This window comes from Triticum urartu, chromosome 3 (assembly GCF_003073215.2).
Source record: "Triticum urartu cultivar G1812 chromosome 3, Tu2.1, whole genome shotgun sequence".
Classification (NCBI taxonomy): Eukaryota; Viridiplantae; Streptophyta; class Magnoliopsida; order Poales; family Poaceae; genus Triticum; species Triticum urartu.
The window spans coordinates 18,270,157-18,286,828 of NC_053024.1; the positions used below are offsets into that span (position 1 = coordinate 18,270,157).

At 41.1% G+C, this 16,672-nt stretch overlaps 1 protein-coding gene across 10 annotated transcripts; it reads right to left on the reverse strand.

Annotated features, from left to right (window-relative positions):
• Positions 1–1,935: 1,935 nt before the first annotated feature.
• LOC125542438 lies at positions 1,936–3,986 on the reverse strand. 10 transcript variants are annotated; one of them, XR_007297923.1, is made up of 5 exons: positions 2,917–3,986; positions 2,723–2,832; positions 2,402–2,540; positions 2,188–2,307; positions 1,936–2,101 (listed from the first exon to the last, which is right to left on the reverse strand). XR_007297923.1 is itself a non-coding variant. In XM_048705482.1 (4 exons), exons 1-2 carry the CDS (start codon positions 3,531–3,533, stop codon positions 2,402–2,404), a joined length of 756 nt encoding a protein of 251 aa, XP_048561439.1. In that variant the 5' UTR covers positions 3,534–3,986; the 3' UTR covers positions 1,936–2,101; positions 2,188–2,307. The 10 variants fall into 10 exon arrangements, 2 of the variants coding, with proteins under 2 accessions (XP_048561439.1, XP_048561440.1); XR_007297924.1 differs by having other exon boundaries at positions 2,723–2,837; XR_007297919.1 differs by having other exon boundaries at positions 2,402–2,832.
• Positions 3,987–16,672: the final 12,686 nt, after the last annotated feature.

Sequence of the window (16,672 nt, forward strand, 5' to 3'; positions counted from 1 at the left end):
ATTATTTTTAATACAAATGCACACCGTGTAATATGTGAACTTCTGACAGTTATCAATCTGAACTTCTCTAGGTTACGTGAATATATCTGAGTTTTTTTTATGATTTTAATCTGATTTCTTAATCCTTTTTTATTAAATTTTGAAGCACTCTATTATTAAAAGTTGAACTTCTTGTTATTTAATTTCTGAACTTCTTGTTTCCATTCTTTAATAACGAGAAAAATCTGAGTTTTCTATAATTATCAAACTTCTCCATCTTTTTAATATGGACTTCCTCGTTTTACTTCTTAATCTTCTTTCAAGAAATTTTGAGGCCCTCTATTATTAGAAGTTGAACTTCTTGTTATTTAAATTTTGAACTTCTTGTTTCCATTCCTTAATAACGAGGAAAATCTGAGTTTTCTATAATCATCGAAGTTCTCCATCTTTTTAATATGGACTTCCTGCTTTTATTTCTTAATCTTTTTTATGAAATTTTGAAGCGCTCTATTATTAAAAGTTGAACTTCTTGTTATTTAATTTCTGAACTTCTTGTTTCCATTCTTTAATAACGAGAAAAATCTGAGTTTTCTGTAATCATCAAACTTCTCCATATTTTTAATATGGACTTCCTCGTTTTATTTCTTAATCTTCTTTCAAGAAATTTTGAGGCCCTCTATTATTAAAAGTTGAACTTCTTGTTATTTAAATTTTGAACTTCTTGTTTCCATTCCTTAATAACGAGGAAAATCTGAGTTTTCTATAATCATCGAACTTCTCCATCTTTTTAATATGGACTTCCTGCTTTTATTTCTTAATCTTTTTTATGAAATTTTGAAGCGCTCTATTTTTAAAAGTTGGACTTCTTGTTATTTTATTTTTAAACTTCTTGTTTACATTCTTTAATAACGAGGAAATTTGACTTTTCTCTAATCATCAAATTTTCTCCATCTTTTTAATATGGACTTCCTGGTTTTATTTCTTTTAGTAACGGAAAAAATCCTACTTTTTGATAGACATCGAGTAGCTCCGTTTTTAAATTTGAACTTCTAGTTTTATTTTAACAAAGAAAAACTTTTTTATAAAATTGTTTGAGATGCTTTTTTTGATGACCTTCTTTGGGTTTGTAACAAGACTTGGTGCGATGCGACATGATACGACATAATAGTCTTTAGGGTGGCGGGGATGGCGGCGCGTCCGGAGGAGGCAGGGCTGACGACACGCCTGGAAGGAGGCGGCGGTGAGGAGGTGCACCATAGCAGGGTGGGCGGCGCCCGGAGGTTGAAGTGGGGAAGGGTGGGCGACGGGGATAAGGGGGGTCGGGGCGCTTTGGGCTTTTTCTTTGTTTTATTCTTATGTATGGGAAAAATCCGAGTTGTGTAATAATTTTCGAACTGCTCCGCTTTTTAAAATGAATTTCTTGATTTTATTCTTTATTAACAAGGAAAATCTAAGTTTTTTATATAAATTGAACTACTTCAGTTTAAATTTTGAACTTCATCGTTTTATTCTTTAGTATTGAAGAAAATCCCTTTTGCACTTCTTGGTTTTATTCTTTAGTAATGAGCAAAAATCTGCGTTTCTTATAAACATTAAATTGCTCTATCTTTTAATTTGGACATCTTGTTTAATTTTCCATTAACGGGAAAAATCCAAGTTTTGTAATAAATGAAAAACATTGAACCACTCCCTTATTTTAATTTGGCCTTCTAGGTTTTTGGCGGCAATTGGCAAACCAACACAAAACCCCTATCCGGTGCATACCAAATTGTTGGGAGTTTTTTTGTTAGTTTTGTAAAATTACCATCCACCATGCTAGAGCAGGTAAAACACCCAAAGTGAAAGCCACCGTCGCTAGGTGAATTGTGTCCACAACCATGTTGGTGGAAGTATGCGAAAATGTTGGATGGACTGTGATGATACTTGGCTGGAGCCTTTGGTTGTTTCATATGCCCAAGTTATAATTTTGTTGTTGGTTCATCAGTTTGTTTGTGCAACAAATTTACAGCATGGTATTAATTGGTCTTAAATTGCTCTGCTCAACTCGATCAGAAAATTAACAGACTACTGTATCAGACACCGCCGTGGGCAAGCCAAGTTAATGCGCCTTCAGCTCATAACCCTGCTAGACACAAGCAAAATGACTAGATGAGAAAGTTTATCCTCTGTTATGCCTGAAAAATCATACTGTACTTGTAAGTTTATTACCTTTTCCCATGTGTCTTCTTGTTTCTCTAGCTTCACAAAGTTAGAGCGGCCACCGGTATTGATGGAGGAAAAAAAACTCTTTGTAGAAGAGAAGAAACCAAACTGTTCACTGATTGCCATCTGCAGTCACAAAAGCATTCGCCATAAATACCAGGATGCCAATACTATATAGCATTATTAAGATACATAAATATATGAAGTTTGTACCTACTACCTAATCGACAACTTGAGCCTTTTGTGTGCTGCTATTCTCAACAGGAGTGGGATCTGCCCGAGCAGAAATGGCCACAACAGGAGTTGTCACCTGCAGGTTTTCACCTGATGATTGCATGGAATTATTTAACGGCATGACACTGCAATTGCAAAAAAAAGATTGGACAAATTAAGGCATGTCATTTTAGGAAAATGAATGAAAGTTTGCTTTGCATAGTTTCTCTAACAAAATCATTTTCCTCATTTCTGGTACCTACTTTTTGTAACGCGGGTTCAATTTCCAGTAAACGTACACACCCATCCAAGAAACAAAGCAGTATACCTCAACTCTGTGTAGCTCAAGTTCCACAAATAACCAGCCGTGTATTTCCTGTGCAAGTTACCTAGAAATCACTAGATCCTAGACCCCATGTCTTCTTTTCTTTATAATCTCTGAACTTCAGATTAATAACTTTTCATTCATATACTGATAAGCTGTACAAGCTTAAGATAGTACCTTAAGAGAAGCATACATACCAGCAGAGAAGCAGCCATAGTTGGACGAGCTCACGACGCTCTTCTAAACAGAGTAGAGGCGAGTAGCTCATGGAGCTGCCCGCGTACAGCGGAAGGAAGCAAATGGAGTCGACGATGGCGGGGGGCATAGTTGAACGGCCTGAGGTGGCATAGTTGAACAGCCGAGGCGCTGGGGCGCCGGCTGTAGGTGGTGGACCGTTGTGGCAGTAGGTCATAGTGCCGTGGGTGGCGAGCTTTAGGTCGACACCTCCTCCAGCTGCAAGTCGACGCTCCCTGCAGCTGCAGGTCGATGCCACTTGTAGCTGCAGATAGTGCCCAATCCCCATCAACGGGGCTGCTACCAGCCCCCTCTGTGCGGACGTGGGTTGGTGGCTCCGATCCAGATGACCGGCCGCGGCAGCGTCCAGTGGCATCTCTGGCTCAATAGACCGTGGGCTTTTGGCGGCGAGCTTGTGTGACCTTGGAGGAGTTGACTTGCTACTGTTGAACGATGTGGACTGCAGCAGCTGCCATGTTTTGTTGATGCATATGCGAGGAGGAGGTGAGCAGCAGGACGGGCCGGGGGCATTGGTCGGGAGGTGGAGGAGCAGCGTGGATACGCTAGTCCGACGCCGCATCAGGCGGTGGTCAATGACCTGATCCACTATAGGAGATGTCCGACATTGTAGCTACTGCCGAAGGTGGGGGAGACCAAGGCAGCGTCCGGAGGTAGGGGACGAGCAGCTCCAGCGTGGAGGAAGGCCGCCGGCAGGGGATCGGGACGCCGCTGTCCCCAGTGGATCCCTGCCGGGGGAGTTCGCCGCCGCGTGGTGGCGACGGATCCCGAAAGGAAGCAGGGTGCATGGAGGAACAAGCGGTGGGGCAGAGGATCTCCACAATGGAGAGTGTCCTGAAGGTGGCGCGCGGCCTCGGATGCACGCCGGGGACATGGGTTTCGCCGGAGTTGGGCTGGGCGGCGGGACTGTTGGTGGCTGGGGCCCGGCGGCGGCGCGGTTGCTGGCGCGGGGCAGGAGGGAGGCAGTGGCCAGATGGGATCGGGGGAGGTGGGCTCGTGGGAGTGGGGTGGGGTGGTTTTTTTCTTTGTACCGGCCAGGAATCTCAGGAACACCTCGGTCGCTCCCTATATATGTGATCCAAATAGTTATTTTGGTCCCAGGATCAAAATAGTGCTATCCTATGTATATATATTGTCATATGATCTCTTATGTTAAAGTAACAATTCAATCACAATTTCAAATATGAATCATAAACTTCATTGAGAACTAATAAACTCTAATCTCAGTCATTGAGGCAATTGCAATTTATCATAACATAGGAAAGAGTCAATATAAGAGCTTTTCAACAAGTCCATATACTCAACCATCTTTTAGTCTTTCACAATTGCTAACACTCACGCAATATTTATGGTATGGAGTTTTAATCGGACACAGAGAAAGATAGGGGCTTGTAGTTTTGCCTCCCAATGTTTTACCTCAAGGGTAATGTCAACAATAATAGCTCATGCAGACTCACTTCCAATTAGCTATATGTATCTGGATCTTTCCAACACATTGTGCTTGCCAAAAGATAAAATGTAAAAAGGAAAGGTGAATATCACCATGACTCTTTGCATGAAGTATAAGATACGAATAAAAGATACGCCCTTCGCAGAGGGAAGTAGAGGTTGTCATGCGCTTTTATGGTTGGATGCACGAAATCTTAATGCAAAAGAACGTCACTTTATATTGTCACTTGTGATATGGACCTTTATTATGCAGTCCATCGCTTTTATTTCTTCCATATCACAAGATCGTATAAAGCTTATTTTCTCCACATTAATAAGTCATACATATTTAGAGAGCAATTTTTATTGCATGCACCGATGACAACTTACTTGAAGGATCTTACTCAATCCATAGGTAGGTATGGTGGACTCTCATGGCAAAACTGGGTTTAGGGATGTTTGGAAGCACAAGTAGTATTTCTACTTGGTGCAAAGAACTTGCCTAGCATGAGAGGGAAAGGCAAGCTCAATATGCTGGATGATCCATGACAATATAATTTATCTCAGATGTAAGAAAACATAACCCATTACGTTGTCTTACTTGTCCAACGTCAATTCTTTAGCATGTCATACTTTAATAAGTGCTCACAATCCTAAAAGATGTCCAAGATAGTATATTTATATGTGAACCTACCTTTCTTTATTACTTCCTATTAATTGCAACAATGACCAAAACTATGTTTGTCAACTCTCAACAACTTTTATTCATCATACTCTTTATATGTGAGCTCATTACTCTCCATAAGATCCATATGATCCCTTTATTTCTTTTTATATCTTCTCTTTTATTTTATTCCCTCAAGATCATAGCAAAATAATCAAGCCCTTGACTCAACACTAATCTTTATTATATATAGCTTACGGACTGGATTACATAGGAAGATCATAAAGCAAAACTCACAACTAGATCATACTAAAACTTTATTCTACTAGATCAAGATATTATCAAAAGGATCGACCTAAGAAAAACGGTAAAGATAAAAGTGATGGTGATATGATACCGGGGCACTCCCCCAAGCTTGGCAGTTGCCAAGGGGAGTGCCCATACCCATGTGTTTATATTTCCTTCCTTGGAGGTGGTGATGAAGGAGTTGTTGATGATGTAGGCTTGTCGTCCATCTTCCAAGGCATAGGCTCACCATCATAGAAGGATGATCGAGTCTTCGGAATCCTCAAATCTGCAGCCAAACTCATCCTCTTGAACCTATATTCATACTCAAAGTTTTGGTTTTGCAGGTCATAGATCTGGGCTTTGAGGCGCTCGATTTTGTCATGAAGCTTGAAGGTGGCCTCCCCAATGTCCTTGGCATCCAGCTTGTGGTTGTTGGTGAACTCCGTGATCATTATGTGATTGGAGTCGAGTCCACGCTCCACCATCTCCTGACACTTGAAAACTTGTTGCTCCATCGCCTCGAGCCTTGTCTCCACGCTCCCGGTCCTCCTTGGTCCCTCCACATCGCGGATGTGCAGCAACCCCTCACGCATCTCAATGGTTTGAGGGTGTTGCAGCACCTCCGCGAGGTAGGGGTTGATGACCTTCTCGAAGAACTTGTCCTTGGGGGCACTTGAAGACGCCATGGGGATCTAGATCTGTCAGAAAAACAGCTCGAAACAAAGACATGAGATATTTGCGTGATACGGTGGTCAAAACCTTCGGGAGATTATATAATGAGTTTTTACCGACCAAAAGAAGTATCAGGCAAGAAAACAGAATCCAGAAAGCACATGAGGTGCCCACAAGGCAAGGGGCACGCCCTCCACCCTTGTGGAAGCCTCGTGTCCTTTCCGGTATGCTTCTTATTTTCCTATTTTTATATATATATTCCAAAACGAAGAAATATTGCTATTAGAACTGTTTTGGAGTCGGTTTACTTACCGTACCACATACCTATTCCTTTTCGGAGTCTGAAACGTTCCGGAAATTAACCCTTATGTATTCCTCCGGGGTTACGGTTTCAATAATATTAGTCTCAACATTTATAGGATTAACTGAGATATAATGTTTGATTCTTTGGCCGGTCACCACCTTTGGGTTTGTGCCTTCGAACTTGATGATTTTTATGGCACCGGAACGATAGACCTCCTCGATGACGTAAGGACCTTCCCATTTAGGGAGAAGTTTGCCTGCAAAAAAATCTTAAACGAGAGTTGTATAGAAACACATAATCACCTATATTAAACTCACGCTTTTGTATCCTTTTGTCATGCCATATTTTAACTTTTTCTTTAAATAGCTTGGCATTTTCATAGACTTGGGTTCTCCATTCATCAAGTGAGCTAATGTCAAATAACCTCTTCTCACCGGCAAGCTTGAAATCATAATTGAGCTCTTTAATGGCCCAATATGCCTTATGTTCTAGTTCGAGAGGTAAGTGACATGCTTTACCATAAACCATTTTATAGAGAGACATATCCATTGGATTTTTATATGCAGTTCTATAAGCCCATAATACATCATCAAGTTTCTTGGACCAATTCTTCCTAGATCTATTAACGGTCTTTTGCAAAATTAATTTGAGCTCTCTATTACTCAATTCTACTTGACCACTAGACTGCGGGTGATAAGGAGATGCAATTCTATGATTAACATCATACTTAGCAAGCATTTTACGAAAGGCACCATGAATAAAATGTGAACCACCATCAGTCATTAAATATCTAGGGACTCCAAACCTCGGGAAAATAACTTCTTTAAGCATCTTAATAGAGGTGTTATGATCAGCACTACTAGTTGGAATAGCTTCTAACCACTTAGTAACGTAATCAACAGCAACTAAAATATGTGTATACCCATTAGAGGAAGGAAACGGTCCCATATAATCAAAGCCCCAAACATCAAATTGTTCAATAACGAGTGAATAATTCATAGGCATTTCTTGACATCCACTAATATTACCAATTCTTTGACATTCATCACAATACAAGACAAACTTACGGGCATCCTTGGAGAGAGTAGGCCAATAAAAACCGGATTGCAATACCTTATGTGTAGTTCTATCTCCAGCATGGTGTCCTCCATAGGCTTCGGAGTGGCACTTGTGTAGGATCTGTTCCTGTTCATGCTCAGGTACACAACGTCTAATAACACCATGTACTTCTTCTTTATAAATATGTGGGTCATCCCAAAAGTAATGTCTTAAATCATAGAAAAACCTTTTCTTTTGATGGTATGTGAAACTAGGTGGTATAAATTTAGCAACAATATAATTAGCATAATCAGCATACCATGGAGCAGTACGAGAAGCATTTATGACATTTAATTGTTCATCAAGAAATCTATAATCAATAGGTAGTTGATGACCCACAATTATAGGGGATCTATCGTAGTCCTTTCGATAAGTAAGAGTGTCGAACCCAACAAGGAGCAGAAGGAAATGATAAGCGGTTTCCAGCAAGGTATTCTCAGCAAGTACTGAATAAGTGGTAACAGATAGTTTTGTGATAAGATAATTTGTAACGAGCAACAAGTAACAAAAGTAAATAAGGTGCAGCAAGGTGGCCCAATCCTTTTTGTAGCAAAGGACAAGCCTGGACAAACTCTTATAAGATGTAAAGCGCTCCCGAGGACACATGGGAATATCGTCAAGCCAGTTTTCATCACGTTCATATGATTCGCGTTCGGTACTTTGATAATTTGGTATGTTGGTGGACCGGTGCTTGGTTACTGCCCTTACTTGGACAAGCATCCCACTTATGATTAACCTCTATTGCAAGCATCCGCAACTACAACAAAAGTATTAAGGTAAACCTAACCATAGCATGAAACATATGGATCCAAATCAGCCACTTACGAAGCAACGCATAAACTAGGGTTTAAGGTTCTGTCACTCTAGCAACCCATCATCTACTTATTACTTCCCAATGCCTTCCTCTAGGCCCAAATAATGGTGAAGTGTCATGTAGTCGACGTTCACATAACACCACCAGAGGAGAGACAACATACATCTCATCAAAATATCGAACGAATACCAAATTCACATGACTACTAATAGCAAGACTTCTCCCATGTCCTCAGGAACAAAAGTAACTACTCACAAAGCATAAACATGTTCATAATCTGAGGGGTATGCATATAGGATCTAAACATATGATCTTCCACCAATTAAACCAACTAGCATCAAGTACAAGGAGTAATTAACACTACTAGCAACCTACTAGCACCAATCCCGGACTTGGAGACAAGAATTAGATACAAGAGATGAACTAGGGTTTTGAGATGAGATGGTACAAGAAGTATCGAGCATGGAGCGATTACTGAGAGAAAGCCGAGCATAATTTTTTTGAATAATCATTTCTCTTGAGAGCTCATGATTGGGGCATGAATATAACACTGACTTAAGCCTCCCCCAAGCTTGAGCGATGCTTTCTCCTTCGCGAGGCCAAAAATTATATATATAATTACGATCACGATAAACAAGATGCATAGGATAACACTTCTGGTGAAATTCCAATTTCAATCGCTTATAGTCCCATGATCCCATATCATCACATAGCCTATACCATGTCAATGCATCTACCTTCAAAGATAAAGGGAAGACCTTCTTCTTGATAACATCCTCGGGCATACCTGCAAGCTTAAATAATCCACAAACTTCATCCACATAGATTAAGTGTAAATCGGGATGCAATGTTCCATCTCTTGCAAAAGGATTAGCTAGCAGTTTCTCTATCATACCCGAAGGAATTTCAAAGTAAACATTTTCAGTAGGTTCAATAGGTTGAGGAGCAACTCTTTGCCCTACTGGTCGGGGTGAAGATACCCCCAAGAATCCCCTCAAAGGATTATGTTCCATAGTAACAAGTGACAGTAAATTTCAGCACACTATATAAATTTTTCCTTACCAAATTCCACCTACCAAAGGCGCTTCACTCCCCGGCAACGGCGCTATAAAAGAGTCTTGATGACCCACAAGTATAGGGGATCTATCATAGTCCCTTCGATAAGTAAGAGTGTCAAACCCAACGAGGAGCAGAAGGAAATGATAAGCGGTTTTTAGCAAGGTATTCTCTGCAAGCACTGAAATTATCGGTAACAGATAGTTTTGTGATAAGGTAATTTGTAACGAGTAGCAAATAATAAAAGTAAATAAGGTGCAGCAAGATGGCCCAATCCTTTTTGTAGCAAAGGACAAGCCTGGACAAACTCTTATATGAAGGAAAGCGCTCCCGAGGACACATGGGAATTATCGTCAAGCTAGTTTTCATCACGTTCATATGATTCACGTTCGGTACTTTGAATATTTTATATGTGGGTGGACCGGTGCTTGGGTACTGTCCTTACTTGGACAAGAATCCCACTTAGGATTAACCCCTATTGCAAGCATCCACAACTACAACAGAAGTATTAAGGTAAACCTAACCATAGCATGAAACATATGGATCCAAATCAGCCCCTTACGAAGCAACGCATAAACTAGGGTTTAAGCTTCTGTCACTCTAGCAACCCATCATCTACTTATTAATTCCCAATGCCTCCCTCTCGGCCCCAAAAATGGTGAAGCGTCATGTAGTCGACGTTCACATGACACCACTAGAGGGATGACAACATACATCTCATCAAAATATTGAACGAATACCAAATTCACAGGTCTACTAATAGCAAGACTTCTCCCATGTTCTCAGGAACAAACGTAACTACTCACAAAGCATATTGATGTTCATAATCAGTGGGGTATTAATATGCATAATGGATCTGAGCATATGATCTTCCACCAAGTAAACCAACTAGCATCAACTACAGGGAGTAATCAACACTACTAGCAACCCACAGGTACCAATCTGAGGTTTGGATACAAAGATTGCATACAAGAGATGAACTAAGGTTTGAGATGAGATGGTGCTGGTGAAGATGTTGATGGAGATTGACCCCCTCCCGATGAGAGGATCATTGGTGATGATGATGGTGATGATTTCCCCCTCCCGGAGGGAAGTTTCCCCGGCAGAACAGCTCTGCCGGAGCCCTAGATTGGTTCCGCCGAGGTTCCGCCTCATGGCGGCGGAGTTTCGTCCCGCAAGCTTGCTTATTATTTTTCCTTGGACGAAAGACCTCATATAGCAGAAGATGGGCATCGGAGGGCCACCAGGGAGCCCACGAGGCAGGGGGCGTGCCCAGGGCGGTAGGGCGCGCCCCCACCCTCGTGGCTGGTGGGTGCCCCCCTCTGGTACTTCTCGCGCTCAATATTTTCTATATATTCTGAGAAGTGCTCCCGTGGAGTTTCAGGACTTTTGGAGATGTGCGGAATAGGTCTCTAATATTTGCTCCTTTTCCAGCCCAGAATTCCAGCTGCCAATTTTTAAATGATGGGCCGCAAAAGTAAAGTAACGTTTTTTAAATGATGGATTGTGATTTCATATATGCAAATTCTAAATTTTATAACTAAAACTAACATTTCTAATATTTCTATAACTAAAGCTAACATTTCTAATATTTCTATAACTAAAACTAACATTTCTAATATTTCTATAACTAAAAAACATCTCTATATAACTAACATTTCTAATATAACTAACATTTCTATATAACTAACATTTCTAATATTTCTATATAACTAACATCTCTATATAACTAACATTTCTAATATTTCTATATAACTAACATTTCTATATAACCAACATTTCTAATATTTCTATAACTAAAAAACATTTCTATATAACTAACATTTCTAATAATTCTATAACAAAAAAATAGAAAGATTGATAACAATTCTATAACAGTGTGTGTGTGTGGTTGGCGGCCGTGGCAGGAGCTCACCGGTGAGGCGCGACGACGGGGGCGGCGATGGGGACGGGGACGGAGACGGGGACGGGGCGACGACGACGGGGACGGGGCGGCGACGACGGGGACGGGGACGGGCCGGGCGGGGATGACGGGAGGACGGGGTGGGGCGCAGCGACGGGGACGATGAGGACAGGGACAGGGACGGCGACGGCGACGGACGGCGACGGGGGCGGCGACGAGGGGTGGCGGCGACGGGCAGAGGGAGAGATGAGAAACTGACAAATTTTTTGAAGTGTTTATTTATATAGAACCCACCTTTAGTACCGGTTGGAGCCACCAACTGGTACTAAAGGTCTGTTTTGGCCAGGCGAAGCGGCGGGAACCGCACCCCCTTTAGTACTGGGTCGTGGCGCCAACCGGTACTAAAGGCCCCCTTTAGTACCGGTTGGAGCCATGACCCGGTACTAAAGGGTGTGCGCTTCCAGGTGAGGGGCGCAGAAGTTTAGTCCCACCTCGCTAGCCGAGGGGCACTCACACCTGCTTATAAGCCCCTCCGTCGCCATTGTCTCGAGCTCCTCTCTTAAGCAGGCCTTCTGGGCCTACCTCTGCTGCGATGGCCTGTTGGGCCTACTAGGCTAGCGGGCCTGCATCCTGGCCCAACTAGAATTTGGGTTTCTAGTCGTATGCAGGCCGCTGTGGCCCAATAGGTGGCCTTTTTTTTTCTTATTTTTTGCTTTATTTATTTTTGTTTCATTTATTTTTGAGTTGTTTTTTGCTGTATTTAGAGTTTCTTTGTGAATATTTTTGCTTTAGGTACAAAAAATTACAAACTTTCTGTTAGTACCGGTAGTTTACAAATTTGAATAGTTTAAATTTTAAATTGTTTGAAATTTGTGTGAATCACTAGTTTGTGAATAACTTAAGTTTGAAAATAGATTTTTCAGTGATTCTTTTTTCTTATGTTTAATATTAGTGTGTTTTATCATTATATTCAATTTGGTAATGCTTAGGTTATTTAAAAAATGAAATGCCTTTGTAAAGGATGAGTTTTCGTCCGAAACCCTGATACTTCGAAAGAGATTGTCCATTTTGTACACGAAGTGCATCCAGTTTTTGCGGTAACTGATAACCCACAAGTATAGGGGATCGCAACAGTTTTCGATAAGTAAGAGTGTCGAACCCAACGAGGAGCTAAAGGTAGAACAAATATTCCCTCAAGTTCTATCGACCACCGATACAACTCTACGCACGCTTGACGTTCGCTTTACCTAGAACAAGTATGAAACTATAAGTACTTTGTAGGTGTTGTTGGATAGGTTTGCAAGATAATAAAGAGTATGTAAATAAAAATTAGGGGCTGTTTAGATAAAGAAACAATAAAGTAAATATAGCGAGTGTGGAAAAGTAGTGGTAGGAGTTGCGAAATTGCCCCTAAGCAATTGACTACTTCACTAGACCGATAGCAAGTATTATGTGGGAGAGGCCACTGCTAGCATGTCATCCCTGACTTGCAATTCTATGCACTTATGATTGGAACTATTAGCAAGCATCCACAACTACTAATGTTCATTAAGGTAAACCCAACCATAGCATTAAGATATATTGGTCCCCCTTCAATCCCGTATGCATCAATTTCTATGCTAGGTTGAAGCTTCTGTCACTCTTGCCCTCCAATACATAGTCCTATCAACATACAACTAACCCTAGGGTGTGATCCACGCGCGCAATCATATGATGGGCACCAAAGGACAGCAACATAACCACAAGCAAATTAAATCAATCATAGCAATTCATCAACCACCGATAGGACAACGAAAATCTACTCAGACATCATAGGATGGCAACACATCATTGGATAATAATATGAAGCATAAAGCACCATGTTCAAGTAGAGGGTACAGCGGGTTGCGGGAGAGTGGACCGCTGTAGATAGAGGGGGGAAGGTGATGGAGATGTTGGTGAAGACGGCAGAGGTGTTGGTGTAGATCGCGGTGATGATGATGGCCCCCAGTGGCACTCTGGTGCCACCGGAAGCAAGGGGGAGAGAGCCCCCCTCCTTCTTCTTCTTCCTTGACCTTCTCCCTAGATGGGAGAAGGGTTTCCCCTCTGGTCCATGGCCTCCATGGCAAGGGAGGGGCGAGAGCCCCTCCGAGATTGGATATGTCTCTCTGTCTTCTCTGTTTCCGCGTTCTGTTCTGGCTCTGTTTCACCGTTTCGTATATATATGGAGATCCGTAACTCCGATTGGCCTGAAACCTTCGCCGTGATTTTTTTCCGAATATTAGCTTTCTTGCGGCAAAAGAAGAGCGTCAACCGCCTTACGGTGGGCTCATGAGGGTAGGGGGCGCGCCCTAGGGGGGGGCTGCCTCGTGATCACCTGGGGCACTGGTTCGCGTTGATTTTCCTTCCGAATTTTCCATATTTTCCAAAAATAAGCTCCGTCCGTTTTTATCCCATTTGGACTCCGTTTGATATGGATATTCTTTGAAACCAAAAACATGCAACAGACAGGAACTGGCACTGGGCACTGGATCAATATGTTAGTCCCAAAAATAATACAAAAAGTTGCCAAAAAGTATATGAAAGTTGAATACTATTGGCATGGAACAATCAAAAATTATAGATACGACGGAGACGTATCAACATCCCCAAGCTTAATTCCTGCTCGTCCTCGAGTAGGTAAATGATAAAAAACATAATTTTTTATGTGGAATGCTACCTAGCATAATCTTGATCATATGTCTAATCATGGCATGAATATTAAGACACGAGTGATTCAAAGCAGTAGTCCATCATTTGACATAAAAACAATAATACTTCAAGACTACTAATAAAGCAATCATGTCTTTTCAAAATAACATGCCAAAGAAAGTTATCCCTACAAAATCATGTAGTCTGGCTATGCTTCATCTTCACCACACAAAATATTCACATCATGCACAACCCCGATGACAAGCCAAGCAATTGTTTCATACTTTTAACATTCTCAAACCTTTTCAACTTTCACGCAATACATGAGCGTGAGCCATGGACATAGCACTATAGGTGGAATAGAGTATGATGGCGGAGGAGACAAAAATGAGAAGATAGTTTCACATCAACTAGGCGTATCAACGGGCTATGGACATGCCCATTAATAGATATCAATGTGAGTGAGTAGGGATTGCCATGCAACGGATGCACTAGAGCTATAAGTATATGAAAGCTCAAACTGAAACTAAGTGGGTGTGCATCCAACTTGCTTGCTCATGAAGACCTCGGGCATTTGAGGAAGCCCATCGTTGGAATATACAAGCCAAGTTCTATAATGAAAATTCCCACTAGTATGTGAAAGTGATAACTCAGGAGACTCTCTATATGAAGAACATGGTGCTACTTTGAAGCACAAGTGTGGTAAATGATATAGTAACATTGCCCCCTTTTTTGCGGGCTTCTTTGGCCCCATTTTTTATTTAGGCTTCTTTGTCCTCTCCCCCTTTTTTGGGGGGCAATGCTCTAATAATGATGATCATCACACTTTTATTTACTTACAACTCGATACTAGAACAAAGATATGACTCTATATGAATGCCTCCGGCGGTGTACCGGGATGTGCAATGATCTAGCGTAGCAATGACATAAAAAACGGACAAGCCATGAAAACATCATGCTAGCTATCTTACGATCATGCAAAGCAATATGACAATGAATGCTCAAGTCATGTATATGATGATGATGATGAAAGTTGCATGGCAATATATCTCGGAATGGCTATGGAAATGCCATGATAGTTGGGTATGGTGGCTGTTTTGAGGAAGGTATATGGTGGGTTTATGGTACCGGCGAAAGTTGCGCGGTACTAGAGAGGCTAGCAATGATGGAAGGGAGAGAGTGCGTATAATCCATGGACTCAACATTAGTCATAAAGAACTCACATACTTATTGCAAAAATCTATTAGTCAGCGAAACAAAGTACTACGCGCATGCTCCTAGGGGGATAGATTGGTAGGAAAAGACCATTGCTCGTCCCCGACCGCCACTCATAAGGAAGGCAATCAATAAATAAATTGTGCTCCGACTTCGTTACATAACGGTTCACCATACGTGCATGCTACGGGAATCACAAACCTCAACACAAGTATTTCTACAATCCACAAATACCCACTAGCATGACTCTAATATCACCATCTTTATATCGCAAAACTATTGCGAGGAATCAAACATATCATATTCAGTGATCTACAAGTTTTATGTAGGATTTTATGACTAACCATGTGAATGACCAATTCCTGTCATCTCTCTAAATAGATATAAGTGAAGCAAGAGAGTTTAATTCTTTCTACAAAAGATATGCCCGTGCTCTAACAAGTATAAGTGAAGCAAAAGAGCATTCTACAAATGACGGTTGTCTATGTAAAGAGAAACAGGCAATCCAAACTTCAAATGATATAAGTGAAGCACATGAAGCATTCTATAACGCCATACTCAAAAGATATAAGTGAAGTGCAAAGAGCATTCTATAAATCAACCAAGGACTATCTCATACCAGCATGGTGCATAAAAGAAAAATGAAAACTAAATGCAAAAGACGCTCCAAGATTGCACATATCGCATAAACGAAACGAATTCGAAAACATACCGATACTTGTTGAAGAAAGAGGGGATGCCTTCCCAGCATCCCCAAGCTTAGACGCTTGAGTCTCCTTGAATATTTACTTAGGGTGCCTCGGGCATCCCCAAGCTTGAGCTCTTGCCTCTCTTCCTTCTTCTCACATCGAGACCTTCTCGATCATCGAACACTTCATCCACACAAAACTCCAACAGAAAACTCGGTAAGATCCGTTAGTATAATAAAGCAAATCACTACTCTAGGTACTGTTGCAAACCAATTCATATTTTGTTTTTGCATGGTGTCTACTGTAATATAACTTTTTCATGGCTTAATCCACTAATATAAATTGATAGTTTCATCAAAACAAGCAAACTATGCATCAAAAACAGAATCTGTCTAAAACAGAACAGTCTGTAGTAATCTGAACATTCACCATACTTCTGATACTTGAAAAATTCTACCAAAATTAGGAAAAATAAAAAATGTGTATAGGAAGACAGTGCAAAAAGAATCAAAACCATTTGACGTTCCAGATAAAAAATGTAAAATGGCGCACTACAGCCAAAGTTTCTGTCCTGCACCGTACAAACCATCAAGCAAATGTAAACATCGTAAAGGCAAACCTTGGCACATTATTTTTATTTCTGAACTTTATAAAAGCACATAACGGAAATAAATGACTCTCTAAACTTCCAGGTTGTCTCCCTGGCAGTGCTTTCTTTAAAGCCATTAAGCTAGGCATATAGTGCTCAAGTAATGGATCCACCCGGATCCCAAGGTATATCAAAGCCAATTTTAATTAACAATGATTTGTAATTTAGTGGTGAACACAAGGTAACATATATCATATAACAACGAAGTCTAACTCTCTTCCTATGCATTGGCATGTCATAAAAGAATAATT

What these genes read in the sequence shown, in the direction of transcription:
- LOC125542438 (XM_048705482.1), bottom strand. Translation starts at nt 3,533, where the DNA reads ATGCGGCGTCGGACTAGCGTATCCACGCTGCTCCTCCACCTCCCGACC. An exon ending in CTATGGCTGCTTCTCTGCTG is followed by an intron (nt 2,541 to 2,916) that starts GTATGTATGCTT and finishes TTGCAATTGCAG; the next exon opens with TGTCATGCCGTTAAATAATT.